The sequence below is a fragment of the Mandrillus leucophaeus genome, unplaced genomic scaffold (assembly GCF_000951045.1).
Source record: "Mandrillus leucophaeus isolate KB7577 unplaced genomic scaffold, Mleu.le_1.0 Scaffold167, whole genome shotgun sequence".
NCBI classification, from domain to species: Eukaryota; Metazoa; Chordata; class Mammalia; order Primates; family Cercopithecidae; genus Mandrillus; species Mandrillus leucophaeus.
In genome coordinates this window covers 1,610,974-1,632,093 of record NW_012101665.1, presented here as the reverse complement: position 1 = coordinate 1,632,093, position 21,120 = coordinate 1,610,974, and the positions used below count along the sequence as shown (strand labels likewise).

General features: G+C 40.6%; 1 protein-coding gene across 1 annotated transcript in view; it reads left to right on the top strand.

Annotated features, from left to right (window-relative positions):
* The window catches only part of CPA6 (carboxypeptidase A6), a 327,639-nt gene that overhangs the window by 115,331 nt on the left and 191,188 nt on the right, over positions 1–21,120 (top strand). The window contains exon 2 of the mRNA XM_011976492.1: positions 9,723–9,798. Within this exon, the coding sequence (XP_011831882.1) occupies positions 9,723–9,798 (76 nt within the window). The remainder of the gene's footprint in view (positions 1–9,722; positions 9,799–21,120) is intronic.

The window sequence follows — 21,120 nt, the reverse complement described above, 5'->3', positions numbered from 1 at the left end:
CATGATCTCAGCTCACTGCAACCTCCACCTCCCAGGTTCAAGTGATTCTTCTGCCTCAGCCTCCCGAGTAGCTGGGATTACAGGCATGCACCACCACGCCCAGCTAATTTTGTGTTTTTAGTAGAGACGGGGTTTCGCCATTTTGGTCAGGCTGGTCTCAAACTCCTGACCTCAGATGATCCCCCCTCCTTGGCCTCCCAAAGTGCTGGGATTACAGGAGTGAGCCACCATGACCGGCCCCTTTTTCTTTTGTATAAAGTGCTCCATATACCCAGTTACCATTGTAGAAAATGAGACCATCCAATATGTGCATTTCTTAGATGCCAAAGAGCTGCCTGAGCAGAGAGAAAACAGAAAATCCCAAATTAAGGCACTGATCAGAGATTAATGCAAATATCCATGCAAAGGGCAAGAAAAAATGCCAGCAGCAACAACAAAAATGTTGAATGTATTCAAAATCAAATTGTGTCATGTTTTTTGTGGTGTTCACAGTGGAGCAAACTTGGAAAAGCATCTTATTTCAGTGCATTAAGTTCTAGGCTGGGTGCAGTGGCTCATGGCTGTAAACTCAACACTTTAAGAGGCCGAGGTGGAAGGATCAGTTGAGCGCAGGAGAACAGCCTGGGCAACATAACGAGACCCTGTCTACAAATTTTTTTTTTTTTTTTTTTTAATAGCAGGGCATAGTGGTTCACACCTGTTGTTCTAGCTACCTGGGAGGCTGAGACAGGAGGATGCTTGAGCCTGAAAGGTTGAGGCTGCAGTGAGTCACGATGGTGCCACTGTACTCCAGCCTGGGCAACAGAGTGAGACCATTTCTAAAAAAGAACTAGAAGAATATTTTCCCATAGAAGTAATGACAGTAGCTACTATGTATTGAGAGGCTATAAATTAGGTATTTCCCAGACAATATCTCACAGGGATTGTGATTATAAACTCATCACCAGCAGTTCCTGCTGTCTCCCTGGCATCTACCGCTGTGCCTGGAACATAATGTAACCTTCATTGATGTGCTGGATGAAATAATTTTCACAAAAAACCTATGCGATGGTACATTGGTGCTTCCCCTCAATTTAAGGATTAGGACTCATTGGCTCTAAGTGTTTAAGCATTTTGGTCAAGGGCACACATCAAGTGGTGGAGCCCAGATTTGTAATCTAACCTTACTCTGTTTCTCCCCCAAAGTGAAGAAGGAAGTGGATCCCAAAAAATAAATCCAGTATGGCTCACGCCTGTAGTCCCAGCTACTCCGGAAGCTGAGGCAGGAGAATTGCGAGAACCCGGGAGGCGGAGCTTGCAGTGAGCTGAGATCGTGCCACTGCACTCTAGCCTGGGCGATAGAGCGAGATTCTGTCTCAAAAATAATAATAATAAATTCAGTGACTTGGAGAAAAGAATAAAACAATGAAATATCTGAAGTTTAAGTGTTTTTAATACTAGTGGATTAGGAAAAACACCCTAATGATGTCATTTTAATTCAATTCCCTCTTTAAAGACCCTATCTTCAAATCCATTCTTGGATTGAGGGAGTTAGGATTTCAACGTTTGAACTTCAAGGGGAAACAACTCACATATCTGCACTTAGACACAATATACAACAAAAATTCCAGATGATTTTGACAAAACATGGAGCAAAGAAGGAGGAAAACATTTGAGGGGAGAAGGACAGAGAAAAAAAGATTCTTAAGGTCTTATCTTGTTCAAGGGGACAAATTACAGAGGCATTCTAGACATGAAGAAAAAGGTATCTCAAAGTATGTTTGTAAAATACGAAAAAATCACTAATACATAGAAGATGCATAACTTGCAAACCACTAGATGAGAAAAAGCTGACGAAGAAAATTGATTAATCCAAGAAAGAGGAAGAAAAGGGCAAATAAGAACCTACAACAAGCAAAAAGATAAAAATTTTAAGAATAAAGTCACATATATTATGTATTACAATTAATGTGAATAAGTAAAATTTCCAATTAAAAATGCCAGGCAAACAAAAAGCAGGAGTGGCAATCCTATGGGGAAAAAATGGAATTCATGATAAAGAGCATAAAATAAACCAAAGAAGAGTTTCTCTAAGGAAACTTTATAGAAGTAAAAGTTTTATTCTGTCCAGAAGATGTAGTAGTCGTGAGCTTACATACAGTTACACACATCAAAATACATGAATCAAAAGTTTTTATATTCAAAAGTAAATTGACAAATCTAAAATTATAGTGGTTATATTGAGTAAAATTGGCTCAAATTGTCAAATTCAGTGGAAAACTAAAGACAGAGAAAATGAAAATCATATAATTAATATGCTTAATAGGTGTATATATAAAACTGTATAAGAAAGATCTTCTTTTCAAATATTTGTGCACTATTTATAGAACTTGAATACATATTAGGCCATAAATACCAATGCAATGAAGTCTATGAAGTAGGTATCATAATGGGCCACCTTCTCTTACTTCAAGATAATAAAACAGTAACAAAAATAAATCTTCCCACCCAAAATACATCTAAGTGCTTGATATATTTTTTAACATTCTTCAAAATAGCTCTTTAGTAAAGAAGGACTAAAAACTCAATTGTCAACTATTAGATCTGAACATCAATGAGAACACCACATATTAAAATACAAGGCTTGCTGCAGTGGTTCATGCCTGTAAGCCCAGCACTTTGGGAAGCCAAGGTAGGAGGATTACTTGAGTCCAGGAGTTCAAGAGTAGCCGGGGCAATACAATGAGACCCCATCTCTAAAAAAAAAGTTTTTTAATTAACTGGGCATGGTGGCACACACCTGTAGTACCAGCTACTCAGGAGGCTGAGGTGGGAGGATCACTTGAGTCCAGGAGTTTGAGAGTAGCCTGGGCAACATAGTAAGACCCCATTTCAAAAAAAAAAAAAAAAAGTTTTTAATTAGCTGGGCATGGTGGTGCACACCTGTAGTCCCAGCTACTTGGGAGGCTGAGATAGGAGGATCACTTGAGCACAGAAGTTCGAGATTACAGTGAGCTGTGATCATGCCACTCCACTCCAGCCTGCACGACAGAGCGAGACTGTCTCTGAGAAAACACACACACACACACACACACACACACACACAGAGCATCATTTTTTAAAGGTTTATAAAAAGTTTATTTTTTAAAAAAAGCCTTCCTTATGAATATAGTTATAAAACTCTGAAATAAAATATTAGCATATAAAATCCAGCCATTTATTTAAAACGTGGTACAGCAGGTCCTAGAATAACATTGTTTTATCATTCAACATCATTTTGCTGTAACTTTGACAAGAAAAAAAATCAATTCCCACCAGGTCCACTGTCTGAAGAATTGGCATGTTCTCCCTATGTCTGTGTGGGTTTTCTCTAGGTACTCAGTTTCCCACCCCCATCCCAAAGCTGCACCTGTTAGGTTCATCAGCATGCCTACATGGTCCCAGGCTGAGTGAGCATGGGTGTATGAGTGCACCCTGCAGTGGATGGCGTCCTATCCAGAGTCCGTTTCCACTTTGTGTCCTGAGCTGCAGGGAAAAGCTCTGGCCACCCACAACCCTGAACCTAGAATAAGTGAGTTGGAAAATGAATTAAGGAATGAATACAAATTATTATTATTATTATTATTATTAATTGAGACGGAGTCTCCCTCTGTCGCCCAGGCTGGAGTGCAGTAGTGCGATCTTGGCTCACTACAAGTTCCGCCTCCCAGGTTCACGCCATTCTCCTGCCTCAGCCTCCCAAGTATCTGGGACTACAGATGCCTGCCACTATGCCTGGCTAATTTTTGTATTTTTAGTAGAGACGGGGTTTTACTGTGTTGGCCAGGATGGTCTCAATCTCTTGACCTTGTGATCCAACTGCCTCGGCCTCCCAAAGTGCTGGGATTACAGGCGTGAGCCACAGCGCTCAGCCAGGAATGAATACAAAGTATTTTAAAATAAAAACTCATAGACAAAATCATACAAAGGCATGACAATAAATGATGCAGTACAAAAGCCCTCAGCAGACCCATTGTATTTGTTATTGTTTATTTCAACTGCACATTGGGAAGAGGTGTTCATATTTTAGCTTTGCAAACATTTATTCCTTGATTTAACCCACCACTGCAACAACCACTATCCCTCTCAGATTCGCCAAAAATTGAGTGCATAATCTTGTCTTTATTAATTTTTTTAAATGTATATATAGTTCATATTTATTTCAATGTTTAATATTAGAAGTACTTCGTCTTTTTTTTTTTTTTTTTTTTTTTTTGAGACAGGGTCTCATTTTGTCACCCAAGCTGGACAAAGTACCTTGATCATAGCTCACTGCAGCCTCCAACTCCTTAGTTTGAGTGATCCTCCTGCCTCACCTCCCAGGTAGCTGGGACTATATGTGTGTGCCATGATGCCCAGCTAGTTATTTATTTATTTATTTATTTTCGCAGAGATAGGGTCTCACTATGTTATCCAAGCTGGTCTCAAACTCCTAGCCTCAAGCTATTCTCCTACCTCAGCCTCCCAAGTCCTGGAATTGCAGGTATGAGTCACACCCAGCTATGGGTCTTTATTTAGAAATTTGGCGTTTTTTTGTTTTGTTTTGTTTTTTGAGATGGAGTCTCACTCTGTCGTCAGGCTGGAGTGCAGTGGCACAATCTCGGCTTACTGCAACCTCTGCCTGCCAGGTTCAAGCAATTCTCCTGCCTCAGCCTCCAGAGTAGCCGGGACCACAGGCATGTGCCACCACACCCAGATAATTTTTGTATTTTTAGTAGACATGGGGTTTTACCATGTTGGCCAGGATGGTCTCAATCTCTTGACCTCGTGATCCACCCACCTCGGCCTCCCAAAGTACTGGGATTACAGGCATGAGCCACCGCACCCTGCCTGGTGATTTTTTCATGACCAGAAATATGCCCATAGGAACTTAACTTGCTTATATCAGTTAGTTTATGGTAAAATCAGTTTTGTTATACACTGTTTCACATAAAATCGCAGTTTCCAAGAACTTATCATTGATGTTAATCAAGGACTTATGTTTTTAAATCAACATATGAAGTAAAAGATAAAAGCAAACTAGTGTTACAAAATGCTGTAAAACAAACACTGCGTGTATGTGTATTAATGCAGAAAAGAGTTCAGAGTGATACACAAGTAACTATTAACAGTGGCTACAAAGGGAAGATAGAAGGCTTGGGGTTGGAAGAGAACATTCTCATTTCATATGCTATATAATATTTTAATTTTTCAAGTGTAGGTTCATAAATTCTGTAGCATACAAAGAAGTTTAGGATTTCATAATGGAATCAGTTGTGAAAGGTCATGCCAGGACCCACAAGGAAACATCTGAAGCTTCGTATCTCTTTCAACAGGACTTTCAGGTTGCCTAGAGGACAGAGATACTCTTCCTTCGCTGCTGCACAGTCAAGGCACAGAAGAATGGCAGTCAATATGGGAGGTGTCAAACCCAGGCAACACAGTCTTAGAACTTTTTTTTTTTTTTTCCTTTGAGGCGGAGTCTCACTCTGTTGCCCAGGCTGGAGTGCAGTGGCACAATCTTGGCTCACTGCAATCTCCGCCTCCCAGGTTCAAGCAATTCTCCTGCGTCAGCCTACTAAGTAGCTGGGACTACAGGCACATGCCACCATGCCCAGCTAATTTTTGTATTTTTAGTAGAGACGGGTTTTCACCATGTTGGAAGGCAGCTAGGAGATCATCCCTCACTTCTCTAGTGAAGAAACTGAGACCCAGACGTAGTATAGAGTTGGAGATTATGTTCCCTTTCTGAATTTTCTCTCGGTGCATACATGCTCAGGGGGCATTTGGTAATACTTTTTGAACTGATTACATTTATTTACTATTGTCTTATTCATGTGGTTGCTACCGTACAGCAGGATTATTAGTCAAACTCACAACCAAACTCAACGTGGGCTTTATAGCTACATAACCTCATTTTTCTTGTAGGGCAAAGGAACAAAATGTGAACATATCATGGATTAATAAGTATTAGTAATTCCTGGGAGACTAGTTATCTGGAATATCCTGCTTCCTCTATAAGACATCCTTAACCTAAAATTAAAAATGCTTATGCTGTCTTTCTTTGGACAACTTTATATAGGCTAAGTTAGAAATATATGTGCATACGAGCAGCTGCTTGCCCAGTAGTCTTTCTAACCTCAACCCGTATTCAATACTGTGATTCCCTCATCTTAACCCCAAAGGGTAGCCAAAGGGTCTTAAGTTGATGTTGCCACCTAACAGTGAAAAAAAAAAAAAAAACCTGATAAGTTATAAGGAAAAGCCTCTAAGCTCACCTCCTCTGATAGTTTTGTATGGTTAGTTTTTCTAAGTTCTAGTAGACTACCTGAAACTTCCCTGTTTCTAGCACCAAATTATTCACCACTTCAAAAAACACTAGCTATCAGATTCAGGGAGAGTAAGCTTTTTGTTTGGCGAAACAAACAGGGCATTTGGGGGTCATGTGGTTTTCACATGCTGAATAAAGAGCTCTTGTTGGGCTTTGGTTACCCGTCATTCCATCAATATAATTTACTGGTTCACAAAAGAGTATGACATTTCATGGGTCTTTCTACATTGCCTTCCTTATTCTCTGTCCTTTGATAAGTTATCAAACAGTAATAAACTCATTTCTAAAGTCACACCTGAGAATTTCTAAAGGCTAGGATGAAGTGAACTTTTTGTAACAAAAATGAGAAAACTGGGTTTGAGCAATCACTTTCAGGGTTAAATAATCCCAAGGGTAGTTTCTTTGTATCCTGTACTTATTTGCAGAAGAGGAACTGATTGCCAGGTTGAATTATCCATCTTTAAAAGAAAAAAAGTTCTTCTTATGGCTGTAAAACAGCTACAGATTGCTTTTCTTGCACTCTTGAGGAGCTGACAAGGCCCCAGATGGAGGTGTTTTTCAGCAAGCTGTCAAGTGATCCATCCATCAAAAACAGCCATATCACCCAGCCGAGCTTGCTTTCTCTGCCAAGAATTGTATTGGGTCAGATGAGAAAGGCCAGGGTATGATGAATCCAGGAAAAACACAGGTCAGAGAAATGTATACCAGAAAAGAGAAGAGATGTGGTTACATTTAAATTCCAAAGGTTATGTTTAGATTTGTTTTACAGTGACTTGATAATTTTTTCCCAGTACTTTCTTTTATTCTTTCCAGAAATATGAACTTCATGACATTGGTACTGAGGGGTGGTTTGTGTGATTTTGAGAAAATCAAAGCTGTAAAGCTCTATTAGAGGAGCAGTCCATAAAACACAGTAATTTATCATCAGCAAGCCAAGAGCCTTTTTATTCATAGGCCTAAAGGAGCTATTACAGGATCATTTGAAATAATAAAGCTATTGTGATTGGAAATAAACACAAAGCCCTAAAAATCATTGCCCAGCAAGTCCAGAAGTATCCCTAGGGATCTGATGCCCTCTATATTAGCCTTACTTCGTCTTTGAAACTGCTATCCCTCTGTATTAGCCCTCTCTCACACCACTATAAAGAAATACCTGAGACTGGTAATTTATGAAGAAAATAGATTTAATCGACTCACAGTTCCACAGGCTTAACAGAAAGCATGCCTGGGAGGCCTCAGGAAACTTACAATCATAGCCGAAGAGGAAGCCGGGACCTCCACATGGTGGCAGGAGAATGCGAGAGCAAAGAAGGAGGTGACACACTTTTAAACCATCAGATCTTGTGAGAACTCACTCACTGTCATGAGAACAACAAGGGGAAAATATGCCACCATGAACCAATCACCTCCCAGAAAGCCCCTCCTCCAATTCAACATGAGATTTGGGTGGGGACACACTCAATCATATCATCATCTAAGAAGTAAAATGACAGAAAATCATGCAAATTCCATTCTTATTCCTGGTGCACCTTTGGGGTTGGAGAGACAAGTTGTGGGTAAACTAGTAGAGTTTTTGTTTTCTGCTTTATATTCTATTAATAATATTCTACCTTATCTTTAATCATTGTAAAATGCCATAGAGAGTTATGAAAAATATTAATTCCTACTGTGCTTTATTTACTTAGTTTTTCTTTATATTTCCTCTGGAAGCCAATTACTCTCAGCAATCTCCTTTATGCCAATCCATTAATATTTAATAAGCATCTACTCTATGCAAAAGACATTGGATAGTTGTGATTACTATGGGCTAGAGCTGGGCTTCCCAACCTGTCCTCATCATGACACACCTAGAAATTGATAGACTACTTTTCTGGCACACCTGGGAGACAAGGCCCCCAAAGAGAAACTTTCTGAAAGACACAGCAACACCTTAAGTCATCTTAGGTAATTCGGGACCTTTACAGAAAGAACCTTAAAATGTGTTCAAATATAATTTCTTTTTTTTTGAGATAGAGTCTCGCTTTGTTGCCCAGGCTGGAGTGCAGTGGCACGATCTCGGCTCACTGCAAGCTCTGCCTCCCTGGTTAACACCCTTCTTCTGCCTCAGCCTCCCAAGTAGCTGGGACTACAGGCACCCACCACCACGTCCGGCTAATTGTTTGTATTTTTAGTAGAGACGGGGTTTCACTGTGTTAGCCAGGATAGCCAGGATTGTCTCGATCTCCTGACCTCATGATCCACCCACCTCAGCCACCCAAAGTGCTAGGATTACAGGTGTGAGCCACCGCGCCTGGCCCAAATATAATTTCAACTGTGGTAAAACTTTGTAGTTTTGAAACTGACCCAGTAGTCCTATAGAGAGTTTTTTTGATAAGCACAGATGGATTCTTCTGGTCTTAAAGATTGAAACTTATATTCGTTTTATCTGAGTTCCTTCCTCAGAAAGCGACCTTCAGGCCTATCAAAAAGTATCAAAGAACTGAAACTCATCAGATCACCACATCCTGACAGTGAGATGCAAGACCCCTCATTCATTATGATTGCTTCCTTGCTCCTCCCTAGTTTCTGTTTTGTACACATTGCTACATTTCTTCCCTGCTATATACACCTCTAGTTTTTGTCCATCAGGGAGATGGATTTGAGACTGAGCTCCCATCTCCCTGGTTGCAGCACCTGATTAAAGCCTTCTTTCTTAGTAATAATCATCTTCTCAGTGATTGCTTTATGTGCGAAAGCAGCAGGACCTAGACCAAACCCCTGGTGTTTCTGTAACAGTTGTAAACATTGACTTTTAATTTGTATCACTAAAAAATTTACAGCCATCAGTGTCTAACGCTGATGGCCCTCTTGTTTGGCCCCACAAGCCAGGCAGGAAGCTCTGTACCAGAGAAATGAGATGCCTGCCCCATAGAGATGGGCTTCTCCTTACTGTTCTCCGTGTGGGAAGAATTCAAACGAGAAGCTTTCCCTAGTGTGTGGATTCACATCCTCTTACTGAAAGTCACATTCCTTTTCAGCATTATGTTTTAAAAAAGAATGACTTTTCTTTCTTCTGTCATCAGAAATTTTCCTTCTTGGTATCTGCTCTGAGCAGCTCATGAAAGTTTCTGTCTCTTGTTGCCATCACCCTTCCTGTATTTTTGGCCTTTCTCTGCATTTATAACATTAAATGTGAGTTTGTAATCTTCAAAGCTGATTAAATACCAAATAACTTTAAGACAAGAAGAAAAGAACAATGCAATCGGAGAATAAACTGGATAAAATACTGGGCCAATGAAAAGTTTTGCTGTTTTCCTTCTTAAAAGCAGAGACAGTTTTTTAAGAGGTAAGAAGGAGATGACTAATATCTTTATTTTTGAAAAGTAATTATCATCTTTCTTTTCTTATCTTACAGTGATAAAGTGATAAGATTTATTCCCAAAACAGAAGAGGAAGTATACGCACTGAAGAAAATATCCCATCAACTTAAGGTAATAGAGCATCTACTCACTTAGAGTGGAATTGTGCTTGTGGTGTGTTTACAGGGATTTGCTGACTGGAGTTGAATAATTGGAATTTATTAATCAAGAAAGTAAAGGCTAAGGACATAACTTGAAAGGCTTTTATTTTATTTTATTTTATTTTATTTTATTTTATTTTATTTGAGATAAAGTCTCACTCTGTTGTCCAAGCTGGGGTGCAGTGGTGCGATCTCAGCTCCTGGGTTCAAGCAGTTCTCCTGCCTCTTAGTACAGACGGGGTTTCACTGTGTTGGCCAGGCTGGTCTCAAACTCCTGACCTCGTGATCCACCTGCCTTGGCCTCTCAAAGTGCTGGCATTACAGGCATGAGTCACTGTGCCCAACCGAAAGAGCTTTTAAAGGATATTTAAGGCTACTCAAAAATTTTCTGGCTGTGTGCAGTGGCTCATGCCTGTAATCTCAGCACTTTGGGAGGCTGAGGCAGGCAGATCACTTGAGCGCAGGAGTTCAAGGCCAGCCTGGGCAACATGGTAAAACCCCATCTCTACAAAAAAATATAAAAATTTAACCAGGTGTGGTGTCACATGCCTATAGTCCCAGCTACTAGAGAGGCTGAGATGGGAGGATCACTTGAGCCTAGGAGGTTGCAGTGAGCTCTAGTGTCTCTTTTTTTTTTTTTTTTTTTTGAGACAGGGCCTTGTTCTGTCGCCACTGCTCTCTAGCCTGGGCAACAGAGGGAAACCCTGTCTCAAAAAAAAAAAAAAAAAGAAAAAAGATAGTTTTCTATCTGACACATTATCTATTCATTACCCATCTCCAAGGTAGAATATAAATTTCATGAGATAGTTTATCTATTTTTTGTTCATTGCTGTATTTCTAGTTAGTGTCTGGAATATCCTAGAAGTTCAATACATAGTTTTGTCATTATTTTTCCTTAACGAATGAATGAATTCAGTTTCCTATTTTCTAGAACTTCTCTTTTTCTTCTTGAATCTTCCTACTGATGATCTAGGCACTTTCCTCTTAATTAAAACTTTAAGCAGAAGTGAGTTGAGGAAAAATTAAAGCCAGAAATTCAAGTTAATTAGTTTTGCTATGTTTCAGTGGGTCTGATAAGAGAGTTTTCTTGGCAAAGATTGAAGGCTCTGATTATTCAATCTTTGATAAACTTTATGAATTTTAGAGTTAGAGCATTTCTCTAACTCCATCAGTGCATATAATTGAGTGTTAACTTTTACCTGAAAGTTATGATGAGAAGTGTGGTGTGACTGGTTCTTTTCCATGCCTACCAAAATACAAGCAAGTCCAAAAACTATGTGGTGGTTTAGGGTTCATTTTAATGGACCGCAAAGCAGATTACCAAACAGACCTCATTATTCTTTAATATGAAATAGAAAAATATTTTTCCTATAATGACTGAAGTGTAGTCCTACCTGAAGGAGTGTTAGGGAATGAGGAAGGAAGGAGACATTGTGGCTTCTGGAGATACTTGTAATTAACAAACTTTTTTTCTTTTATTTATGGTTTGATTTTTCTCTTTGGCATGTTCCCCTTCAAATATTGAATTTATTTGCAAATGATGTCTTGAACATTGAGTTTATTGATTCCCTGTCTTCTCCTCATTCCCAGCCGCTACACAAACAGTACTGAGTTCAAGCATGGTGTCTCATTACAAGGGCCCAGGGTGAGGATGCAGGAACCCATCCCCAAATTGTGGTTGTTTTATGCAGTACCAGAGAGACCATGCTCACTGGGCATTTCCTAAACCTCCTTTTCTTCTCGCAGGAATCTGCTTCTAGGAGGCTATCGTTAACCTCTTCTGGTCACATATGGACATACACCCCACAACATCCTTTTCAGCAGTTGTAGCTGAACACTTTCTAAATAGTCCACCAGTAACTTAATAATTGCAAAGAAGCAAAGAAAGTTTTGAGTGGAAGTTTCCGTCTCCACTGAAATCGTGTTTTCATATAACACCAGAAAAATAGCCACTTTTCACTTTGGAGTTCAGTGTTTTAGGGAACAGATATTCTGAACCAAATATTGGAGCAAAATATTTCTCAAAGGATGTTTCTACCAATAGTGAATCTATTTACGTATTAGGCCTTACAAAGTAATGAACTCACACTGTTATATTTGTGATAATCACTTACCATTATCAAAAGCAATAAAATTACATCTGTGAGGACTGTAGGGGTTACTTAAAAACTCTCAGAAATCATCATAGATGGAACCAAAAGCTATAGACCATAAATAGGACTGCTGGCACTGATGACCACACATTTACATTGGGCCCTTTTTGGTAAGCATTTAAAGAAAATCATTCCCGTAGATTGTTTACATTTAGTCCTCAAGGAAAGGTAGCCACCTGGGGGAGGAAATGGTTTAGATGTAAAGGAGCTTAGGGGACAACTGAGAGAATGGAGGGAAAGGGATCTGATGAGGAAAGGGGAGCAGAGTGAAGGGGAGAAAGAAGCTTAATATTAGGATATCAACTGTGCTCTAGTGATTCCACTCCACACAGAGTTACATCCAGCTCCTCTCAGCCACAGTGCTACATGCTTCTACAAATTGCCTCATTTTAACAATCCCATGAAGTGAGTATATTGTTATTGCTGTTTTACAGACGAAGAAACTGAGAGAGACAGAGTTAAGTAACTTGTCCCCAGGCCACAGTATGGGATTGGAACAAGGATCTAGTCAGTGTCAAGCCCTCTAGGACCCAAATGAGGCCTGCCTCTTGCCTCTAGTCAGTTTATTCTGATTATCTTCACAATGGAGAGTATTGAAGCCAAGTTTGCAGGGCAGTGGAGCCTAGACTCAGAATGTGAGCGTTATCATTATCATTTACTTTAACCCTAGAATCAGGGGTCACCAAGACCATGCCCGCATTCAATGGGTTGCATAAGGACTCACCCAACTCAGCATATAGTCTGACTAACAGCTATGATTGGTCACAGCAAAAGGATACAAAGCAAAATCAGCAAAGGGAAAAGGAGTATTGGGTGAAGTCCAGGGAAAATGAGGCACAAGCTTCTAAGAGGCCTCTCCCAATAGAGTCACACAGGATGTGCTCAATTCCATCAGTAACAACTTGTGACAACAAACATACAGTGTTGTCTACCAGGGAAATTCATTAAAGACTCAATGCCCAAGGTTTTTATTGGAGTAAAGTTACGTAGATACCCTCTGCCTGGCACATACCCAAATTCCAGACTCCCAGAAAAAAGTAGGTGTTCAGCATGAACTATATTATTTGCATAATGTAAGCACATTGAGTCACTCTTATGAGTTAGGGTGGTGGTAATCCTCTTGATATCCAACTTTCCAAATGCCAGCCAAAGGGCCAATTTTACAAGCAGGCCTTTCTAAAGATAGTATTTTTCAGGCCTGCTCTATTAAATCTTTTTTGTACATTTCTTCATTTCCTTTCACTAAAGAAATAGTTTTATTGGATTGAAGTTGGAGGTATTGAGTTTAGATAAATTTCTACCTAAAAGCATCATGTTACCTTGATGTGATTTTAAATTCGAATGATTTCAACCAAGCAAACCATTTGTACTATGGAAAGCAGCAATTCTAGCCAGGCAGAGAAAGCAGCCTGCAGAGAAAAAAAGAATATGACTGTGTGTCATCTTCTGGCCTGTGGAGCTAATGGGACAGAATTATGGGCATTGCTAACAGCTTCTTTGCATTCCCTGTGCATTGCCTCTAGAAGGGAAGAAGGAGGGTTTGCCAGGAAACCTTTAGTTGCCTTCCTTCCCTAAATCACACTGTGTTAGACAGAATTCTAAGATAGCCCCCCAAGACTTCTATCCCCCCGGTGTACATGCCCTGAATAATCACTCCCCTGAGGAGGAGGAGGGGCCTGTGAATATGATGGGACAGCCATTCCTTTGATGATGCTACATTATATGGCAGAAGGGAAATGACATAGGGCAGACCTGACCTAATCAGATGAACACTTTAAAAGCAAAGAGTTTCCTCTAGCTGTTCACAGAAGACATCAGAGAAGTGCTCCTACTGGTCTCAAGATAGCAGTTCATAAACTACAACGTTGTGAACTATCCATGAGAGTCACGTGCTAAGGAATTCCAATGGCCCCTAGGAAGTGAGAATGGTTTTCAGCTGATAGGCAGCAAGGAAATCGAGATATCAGTCCTCCAACCACAAGGAACTGGATTCTGTCACATAAGCCTGGAAGAGGCAGCCCAGCGGATACTGTTGTAGGACGACTAGGTTTGATTGCCCATTGTGTAGTAACAACCAATACACTGAGACAAGAGTTGCAGCAGAGAAATGGTTTGGTAACTGTAGGGCAGCCAAACAAGGAGATGAGAGGAAACCTCAAATCTGCCTCCCCAAGGAGGTTGCGTTGGGGTCTGAACAGCTGATGAGCTGAACAGGAGTTGGAATCACAGATTGATTGAGAAGTGAGGAGTGAAGTCATGGGACAGGGAGATGAAAAAACATTTCCTACACTTCTTTGCGGGGTTTGTTTCTTGGTGAAGGTCTTCAGACTAGTTGGTGTCAGCTATTCTGCTGGAATTCAAGATCTGAAAAACACTTTAAGCAATTCTTGGACAGAAAGGTCCAGTGCCAGAGATTCCATCTATAGGAACAATGCAGGGAGCAGGTGCTCAGGTGCTCCCCACAACGTGGCTCTCAGTTAGCAGCTGCAGGGACTTGGGTAGACGTGCACCAGCACACCCTGGTCAATGCCCAACTATAACGCTGCCTAAAGCCTGGCTTGTAATTCTCATGAGGGCTGTTTTCACAGCTTGATTTTAGCCCATTGATACCTGAAGAGAGAATCCAGGCAGCCATGTTGGGACTTCTGACCTACAGAACTGTGAGGTGATAAATAGGTATTGTTTTAAGCTGCTAAGTTTGTGGTAATCTATTCTGCAGTAGGAGAAAACTCACACACACAGCGAACTAACAACCTACATTTTGGCCTTTGGCTCTCAGATTCATATATGAATCTTTGTTAATTTTCCTGATTTCACTAGCTGTAACCAAGCATCTTAGGGAAAGTGGAAAGTAATTGGACTACATGCATAGGCTATAAATTCACAATGTCTTCTCTGAAACATGAACAAATGCAAAATGCATGTGCAATGTTGAACGGAATCTGAGAAGAGATGGTCAAAGCATAGTTAATTAGACATAGAACTGCTGTTACAAAGCTGGTTACTTTCCTAATTAAATTTTATGGTTTTGCTGAAGAATTAAAACAAGAAAGTTAAACAGAAAACCATGCCCCCAGAGAACTGGATTGAGAAAGCACCAACCAATTAAATTGTTAATTAAGAGCATAACCATGATTTAAATAAAGTTATGATGGAAAGGGAACAGTCTGCAGGTAAGTAAATTAAATTCCCAGCACCACATTCTGCCTACATCTCTTTGCAAATTCTTTGTACTCTGAGGTAATAGAAATGGCTTTATGTAGGATCACAAAGTTTCCATTACAGAATTGATACGCTCTTGTATAAAGAACAATTAATGACATTTCTGTTTCCAATTTTCTCATCAGAGAGCTGTAGAATAGGAAACTGTCCTATTTGACCGAAAGTTTGCCATTTTTTTCAAACTGAAGCACAATCTCATAAATATTAGTTGGTTTGTCAGGTGTCATTGAATGACATGTCAAAAGTCATAAAATCACATGGGGAAAACTGTCCTTGCTAGGATGAAGGCTTCATCTCTCTTCCCTTGCTTTGTACATGAAATGTGCTGCTGCTGTCCCAGGTGTGGCCTCCCTCCCTCACACCCCAGTATTGTGCTGTAGTTGACTGCTGTCTTCTCTAATCCTCCTTGGAGCACGCCCAAGTCATACACCGGACCTACAGGAGCTCTAGAACACCTGTGATTGCAGGAGTTTATGAAGTCAAACATCCAACTGGACAGTTTAATCAATTGGAAAACTTGAGAAAATGGATGGTAGAATTCATGCTGTGGAAGATATTTGTTCCCAACTTAATTAGAATCTGATAGTGTGATTGTAGGATCCCTTAATCATGGCTATAGTAGGCAGAATTCTAGAATGGCCCCCAGGACTCCTGGCCCTGGTGCACACACATCTCTCCTGACACGCTAATCTAGGCACGATTGTAAAAGGATTTTGCAGATATAATTAGGGTCCCAAATCAGTTAACCTCAAAATTGAGAGATTGCCCAGGTGGGTCTGATCTAGTCAAGTGAGCCCTTTAAAATCGGTCGTTCCTCCAGCTGGTTGCAGAAGAGGCACTCAGACTACTCCTGCTAGCCTGCAAAAACAAACAGCCGTGCTGTGAACTGCCCCGTGGCAAGAAATTGTGGGTGGCCTCTAGCTGCTGAGAACTATCTAAAGCCTACTAAAAGGAAAATGGGGGCCTCAGTCCTTCAGCCACAAGGAAATAAATTTTACCAACAGTGAGAATCTAAGCACATATAAACCCCAAATGAAACTACAGCCCAACTGACACCTTGATTTCAGCCCAGTGACACCCTGAGCACAGAATCCACACCATGCCCATACTTCTGACCTACAGAAACAACAAAATAATAAAATTGAGCTGCTAACCTTGTGGTAATTTAGCAATAAAAATCTAATACCTTAAATACCCAGTGGCTTGGTGTGCTGGCTGAAGATACACAGGAGCATTATGAATGATACTTCATAAGAGGTAAAAGTGAGGAAGAGACCAAGAATTTGGCCTGTCAGTATGTTTTGGGTAGGAAATTACATTTCCACTTTTTTGTTAAAGGCTTTGTAAAGTAATGAAAGAACACTGACTTTTGCTTTCTGTGTTTGCATGATTTTTGAGAGAAAAAGCTGCTTATTATCCAGGCAGATGTCCAAATGCAGTTATGGGTTAAATTTCAGGAATATAATTTTCAAGCATGACTTGCATTTATCTCCATGTGTATATTGATAATTAATAAACTCAATAACAAAAACATATTAAGAGAAACAATATAGTATGTTTTAAAAAGAAATACATTAGAAACATTCTTTCAAAAGCAAAAAAAAAAAAACCCTCTACCATGTTATGATGATGATGATCTACCCCAGTGATCCTTTATTTAATTTACTCAACTGAGTTGACATGATCTTGGGCTTATGCTGTAGTATTTTAAGCTGATTGTGTTTCCTTTCTATTATAAGAATTTCTAAGTTTTGACATTTAAACAATCTGTTTTGAAACTAATTTTTAAACTTTAAGAGGAATTGCTCTTGCCAGATGTAGTATTGGCCATTCCTAAGAGGACAGCTGAAGATTGGGTCTAGCACAGTCTTTTATAGAAAGTAATCTCCACTGGGCTCTTTCATGTACCTGCCATCACCTGTGATTGCCTCCTTTGCGTGTCTAGTGGTTGGCAGGCTGTAGGCTGCGATGACAGACAACTGGACCGTGTGTCTCTTGTTGTCTAGCTGTCTAGGATAGGCTTATTTACTTGGGAGTCACAGGGTTCTAAGAGTGAGAGAGAACAAACTTACAAAACTCCTTGAACCTAAGCTTAGAGTGCTCAGTAAATGTCACTTCTGCCACATTATCCTAGCCAAAGAAAGTCACAGCTCAGATTCTAGAAGTGGAAAAACAGATTCTAATGCTTAGTGAGAGAATGGTAAGGTATGTACAGGAGAGTCTGTGGTCATTTTTGTAATCCACCACATCTTCTATTCCCCACCACCCCTGCAACACACACACACATAATCAATTTGCCAGCAAATCCCAGATGGAAGACGACAGCTACCTAACTTCTCCTCTGCAGTCTCAAGGCCACTTCCATAGTTCCAGCCCTGATATCTTTAACCTGAACTACACCAGCCTCCCCAGTGTCTTTTCTGCAGCCCTCACACGTGGTTCCTATTTGTTCTCCATACTGTGGTGAGAGTGATCTGAAATGAGAAACTGACCAAGTCACATCTCTACTTAAAACCTTTTAAGTGTTCACCATAGTCAACAGCAGTAATTTCCAACCCAGGATACTCATAGGAAGCTTTTTATAAAAGGCTGACATCTAACCCCACTGCTAGAGATTCTGACTCAATTGCTCAGGTGAGACTTGGTGGTTAAAATTTCTTTAAGCTCCCTAGGGGATTCTGGATGTAGCCAAGGGAGTAAGCCACTGGCCTAGGGTGTAGACTTCAAACTCTTTGGTGTGACCTGTAGGGCCTGTCAAGATTGCACCTCCCTGCCTAACACTTCTCAGCCTCTGTCACTGTCCTTGGCTTAGTGTCCATCACCCGAACCATACTGAACCAGTTGTAGTTTCTCACCTAAGTGCCTTTGCTCAAGCTGTTCCTCTTGTCTGGAATGCTATTCTCTTCTTTGACCACCTACTGAACAGCACTTATCTTTGAAACTAGGCTAAAACACTGGATTCTGCTTGAGTTATTTGACCCTCACTGAATTCTATAGACTGTTATACTCTAACATCAATATCCCTTTGTGCTTTCTGCAGCCACCCATCCCCAGGAGGCTTTCTTACGATCTGAAATGTCATTAATTCTCTGAATTGCATATGGTGGTTAGGGAGGCACTGATGGAAGAGAAAGGACTGGTGACTCTTCAGCTGGTACTAAGAGGCTTATGTGCACAGTCAGGCCACTAGCTTCAGGAACACAGCCCAGCAAAGGCTTAAAAGAGACCTTTACTTTTTTTTACCCACCCCTCTGGTTTCTTTTTATTTCCTGTTTTTTTAATAGGTCACCTTTTATATTTATCCTTGTAATTTCACCTGAAAATTACAAATATTGAAGGGAATGATTTGTGCTTTGTTAAATGTGAATCTAACCATTTCCACTTTTAAAGGACATTAACATGTGATCAAAGATACAGGAATAGACGAAGTTCCTTTTTCAAGGGCAAAGATGGCACTTCTTGGCGAGTGAGAGGTTTTCTATCAAGTGTACAGACAATACTTTGGTGCCATTTCTTAGACCCACAGCTCCAAAGACAAAAGTTTAAGTGAAGATTCTTTTAATTAAAATTTTCTATTTTCAACCATTTCATTTTTCTAGCTGTATAAATGTGCAGAGATTTCCCCTGCCTTGCTTGGTTTTAGAGGTTAATGTCGCTGAGACATGTGGAACCTGGACCCCACAACCCATTTTAGAGAAGTGCACCATTGTCCAGATCACTGGCATTAGGGTACAGCCATATAAATGAGTATCAATAACCTAAAAGAATTCACTAACACCATTCAAATTTATTTATTAAATATTCAACCATGTGAGGTCTTGTACAGGGCGAATATGGAAAGCAGTTAGCATGGTGCTTAAGACTAAGACCCCTGGAGACATAATGTCACTGGTCAATTGTGTTCTTTGCCTACTTCACATTGGCTGCAAAGAAGGAACATACAGTTGGGAAGTCAACCAGGTTTTTATTCAGTGGCCAAAGAATGGAGAAGGGGAGCTCATGTTCCAAAGGCACCATCTTCCTGGAGGAATGAGAGTTTTAGAGTTGGGTGCAAGGCTGGGGAAGTATGTAGGCATGCACTGGATGGAGTTGCAAACAGGCATGGTACATAAACATGTTTCTACACACATTGCATGTAGACAAAATGGGGGCAATTTTCTCTTAGGAGAAAGTTTTGTAGTATTATAATGATATGTTCATTAACATATCTTAAAGGTAACTGGAGACTTAAAGGTAGCTGGAGGTCACCTGCTCTGGTCTACACCAGTTTCATGTGGGTCTGAACTTCCTCGGTTATTCAGCAGGGGGTCTCAAGGGAGCTACTTGTGGCATCCAGACCATCTGGTTTCTTTAAACAGCTGTGCCTATAAACAGACTTTAAAAAAAAAAAAACAGTTTTCCCACTGTCAGTAGGGGCCATCCTGGTGACAATACTTCTTGGGTTCATATCCAGACTCTTCCATGTACTGATGAAATGGGAGAGTTCCCTGATCCCCCTCGCAGAAGTTGTGACAGGTGTGTCTCACCTGTTCAATCGCCCCACTGCTCAAACCCCGTGTGGGATGGGGAGCATGCAGACAGGCAAGTGCAGAGGCTGGGGTGAGTGCTTTGGGCTCTGGCCTGTGGTAGTGTCCAGGAGTTACAAAGGTCTTTCAGCTTTGCCATCCACAGCTTAATGGTCCCTCTGTCTTTTTGCAAGGGCAGAGGGCCAGTGTGACAGCTTTCTGTATCTCGAGCTCTTCCCCAGCATCCCAGAAAACTCCGGTCACACACGGGCTTGAAGGATGAATGCAAGGTTTTATTGAGTGGTGGAGGTGGCTTTCAGTGGGATGGATAGGGAGCGGGACTAGGCCCGACTCCTCTCCGACCACCCCACAGCCGAACTCCTTTTGGAGTTCAGATGTTCCTCCTCTTCTCTCTCTCTCTGCCTCATCGTTCTGCCATCTGTCTGCTGGTCTGTTTCTGAAACCTGGTGTTCAGGGTTTATATGGGTGCAGGATAGGGGGCATTGCAGGCCAAAAGGCAACTTTTTGAGCACAAAAACAGGAATGCCTGATCTCATTTAGGGCCATGGGTGTACAGGCTTGAGGGTGGGGCCTTTGCCTAGGAACTGCTCTCTTCTACCCAGGATTTCCTGGTCTCCGGTCCATATCATACACACTGTATGAGTGTCAGCAAGTTACCTAATTTCTCGGTGCTTCCATTTCCTGATCTGTAAAGTAGAGAACCACAGAAAGAGTCAATCATTTCCACATTTGTACTAACCTGCAGCTGGCATGTACATATATATCTCTATATACACTGTAGCAATTTGTCCACATATTGTGTCTCCCTTACCAGATTGAGAACTCCCTGAGAGAAGGATGACTTACCATTCTTCTTTGGATAGGACTGTTGTCTGACTCATCTTTGTTTCCCTAGTGCCTGGCAATACTAGGCAGTCAACAAATACTGCTTGAATGAATGAGCATATGTAGTTCATTCATCCATCTATTTGCCTATTAATTATAATACAAACAACACTAACTTGGATTCTCATCAGGAACATGTGCATAATTTTTCAACAGATTAAAAAAAGGTAGGTGTAAATAAAAACTATTGTAAAATGATGGAACAAGCGGGTATCATGAAATAGGCAAGGGTATGAGGTAGGGGAAATTATCCATTTCCTCAATTACTAAGGAAGTTTTATGGAGGAAGTGGGATTTCTGTAATAGCTTGATGATAAACTTCTTAGAGAACTATCTTTGAGATCTGCAATCTTCCATTAGAACCTCACCTAACTTTAAGATTTTTGCCTTTGGGTGTTGACTAACTCAATGAATACAGCGATGCTGATTATCAGAAACATTTGAATGTGAAAGTCAGAGCGCAGGTGTTCTGCTTGGAGTCAATTTGTGATTTTGTATAATCAAAAA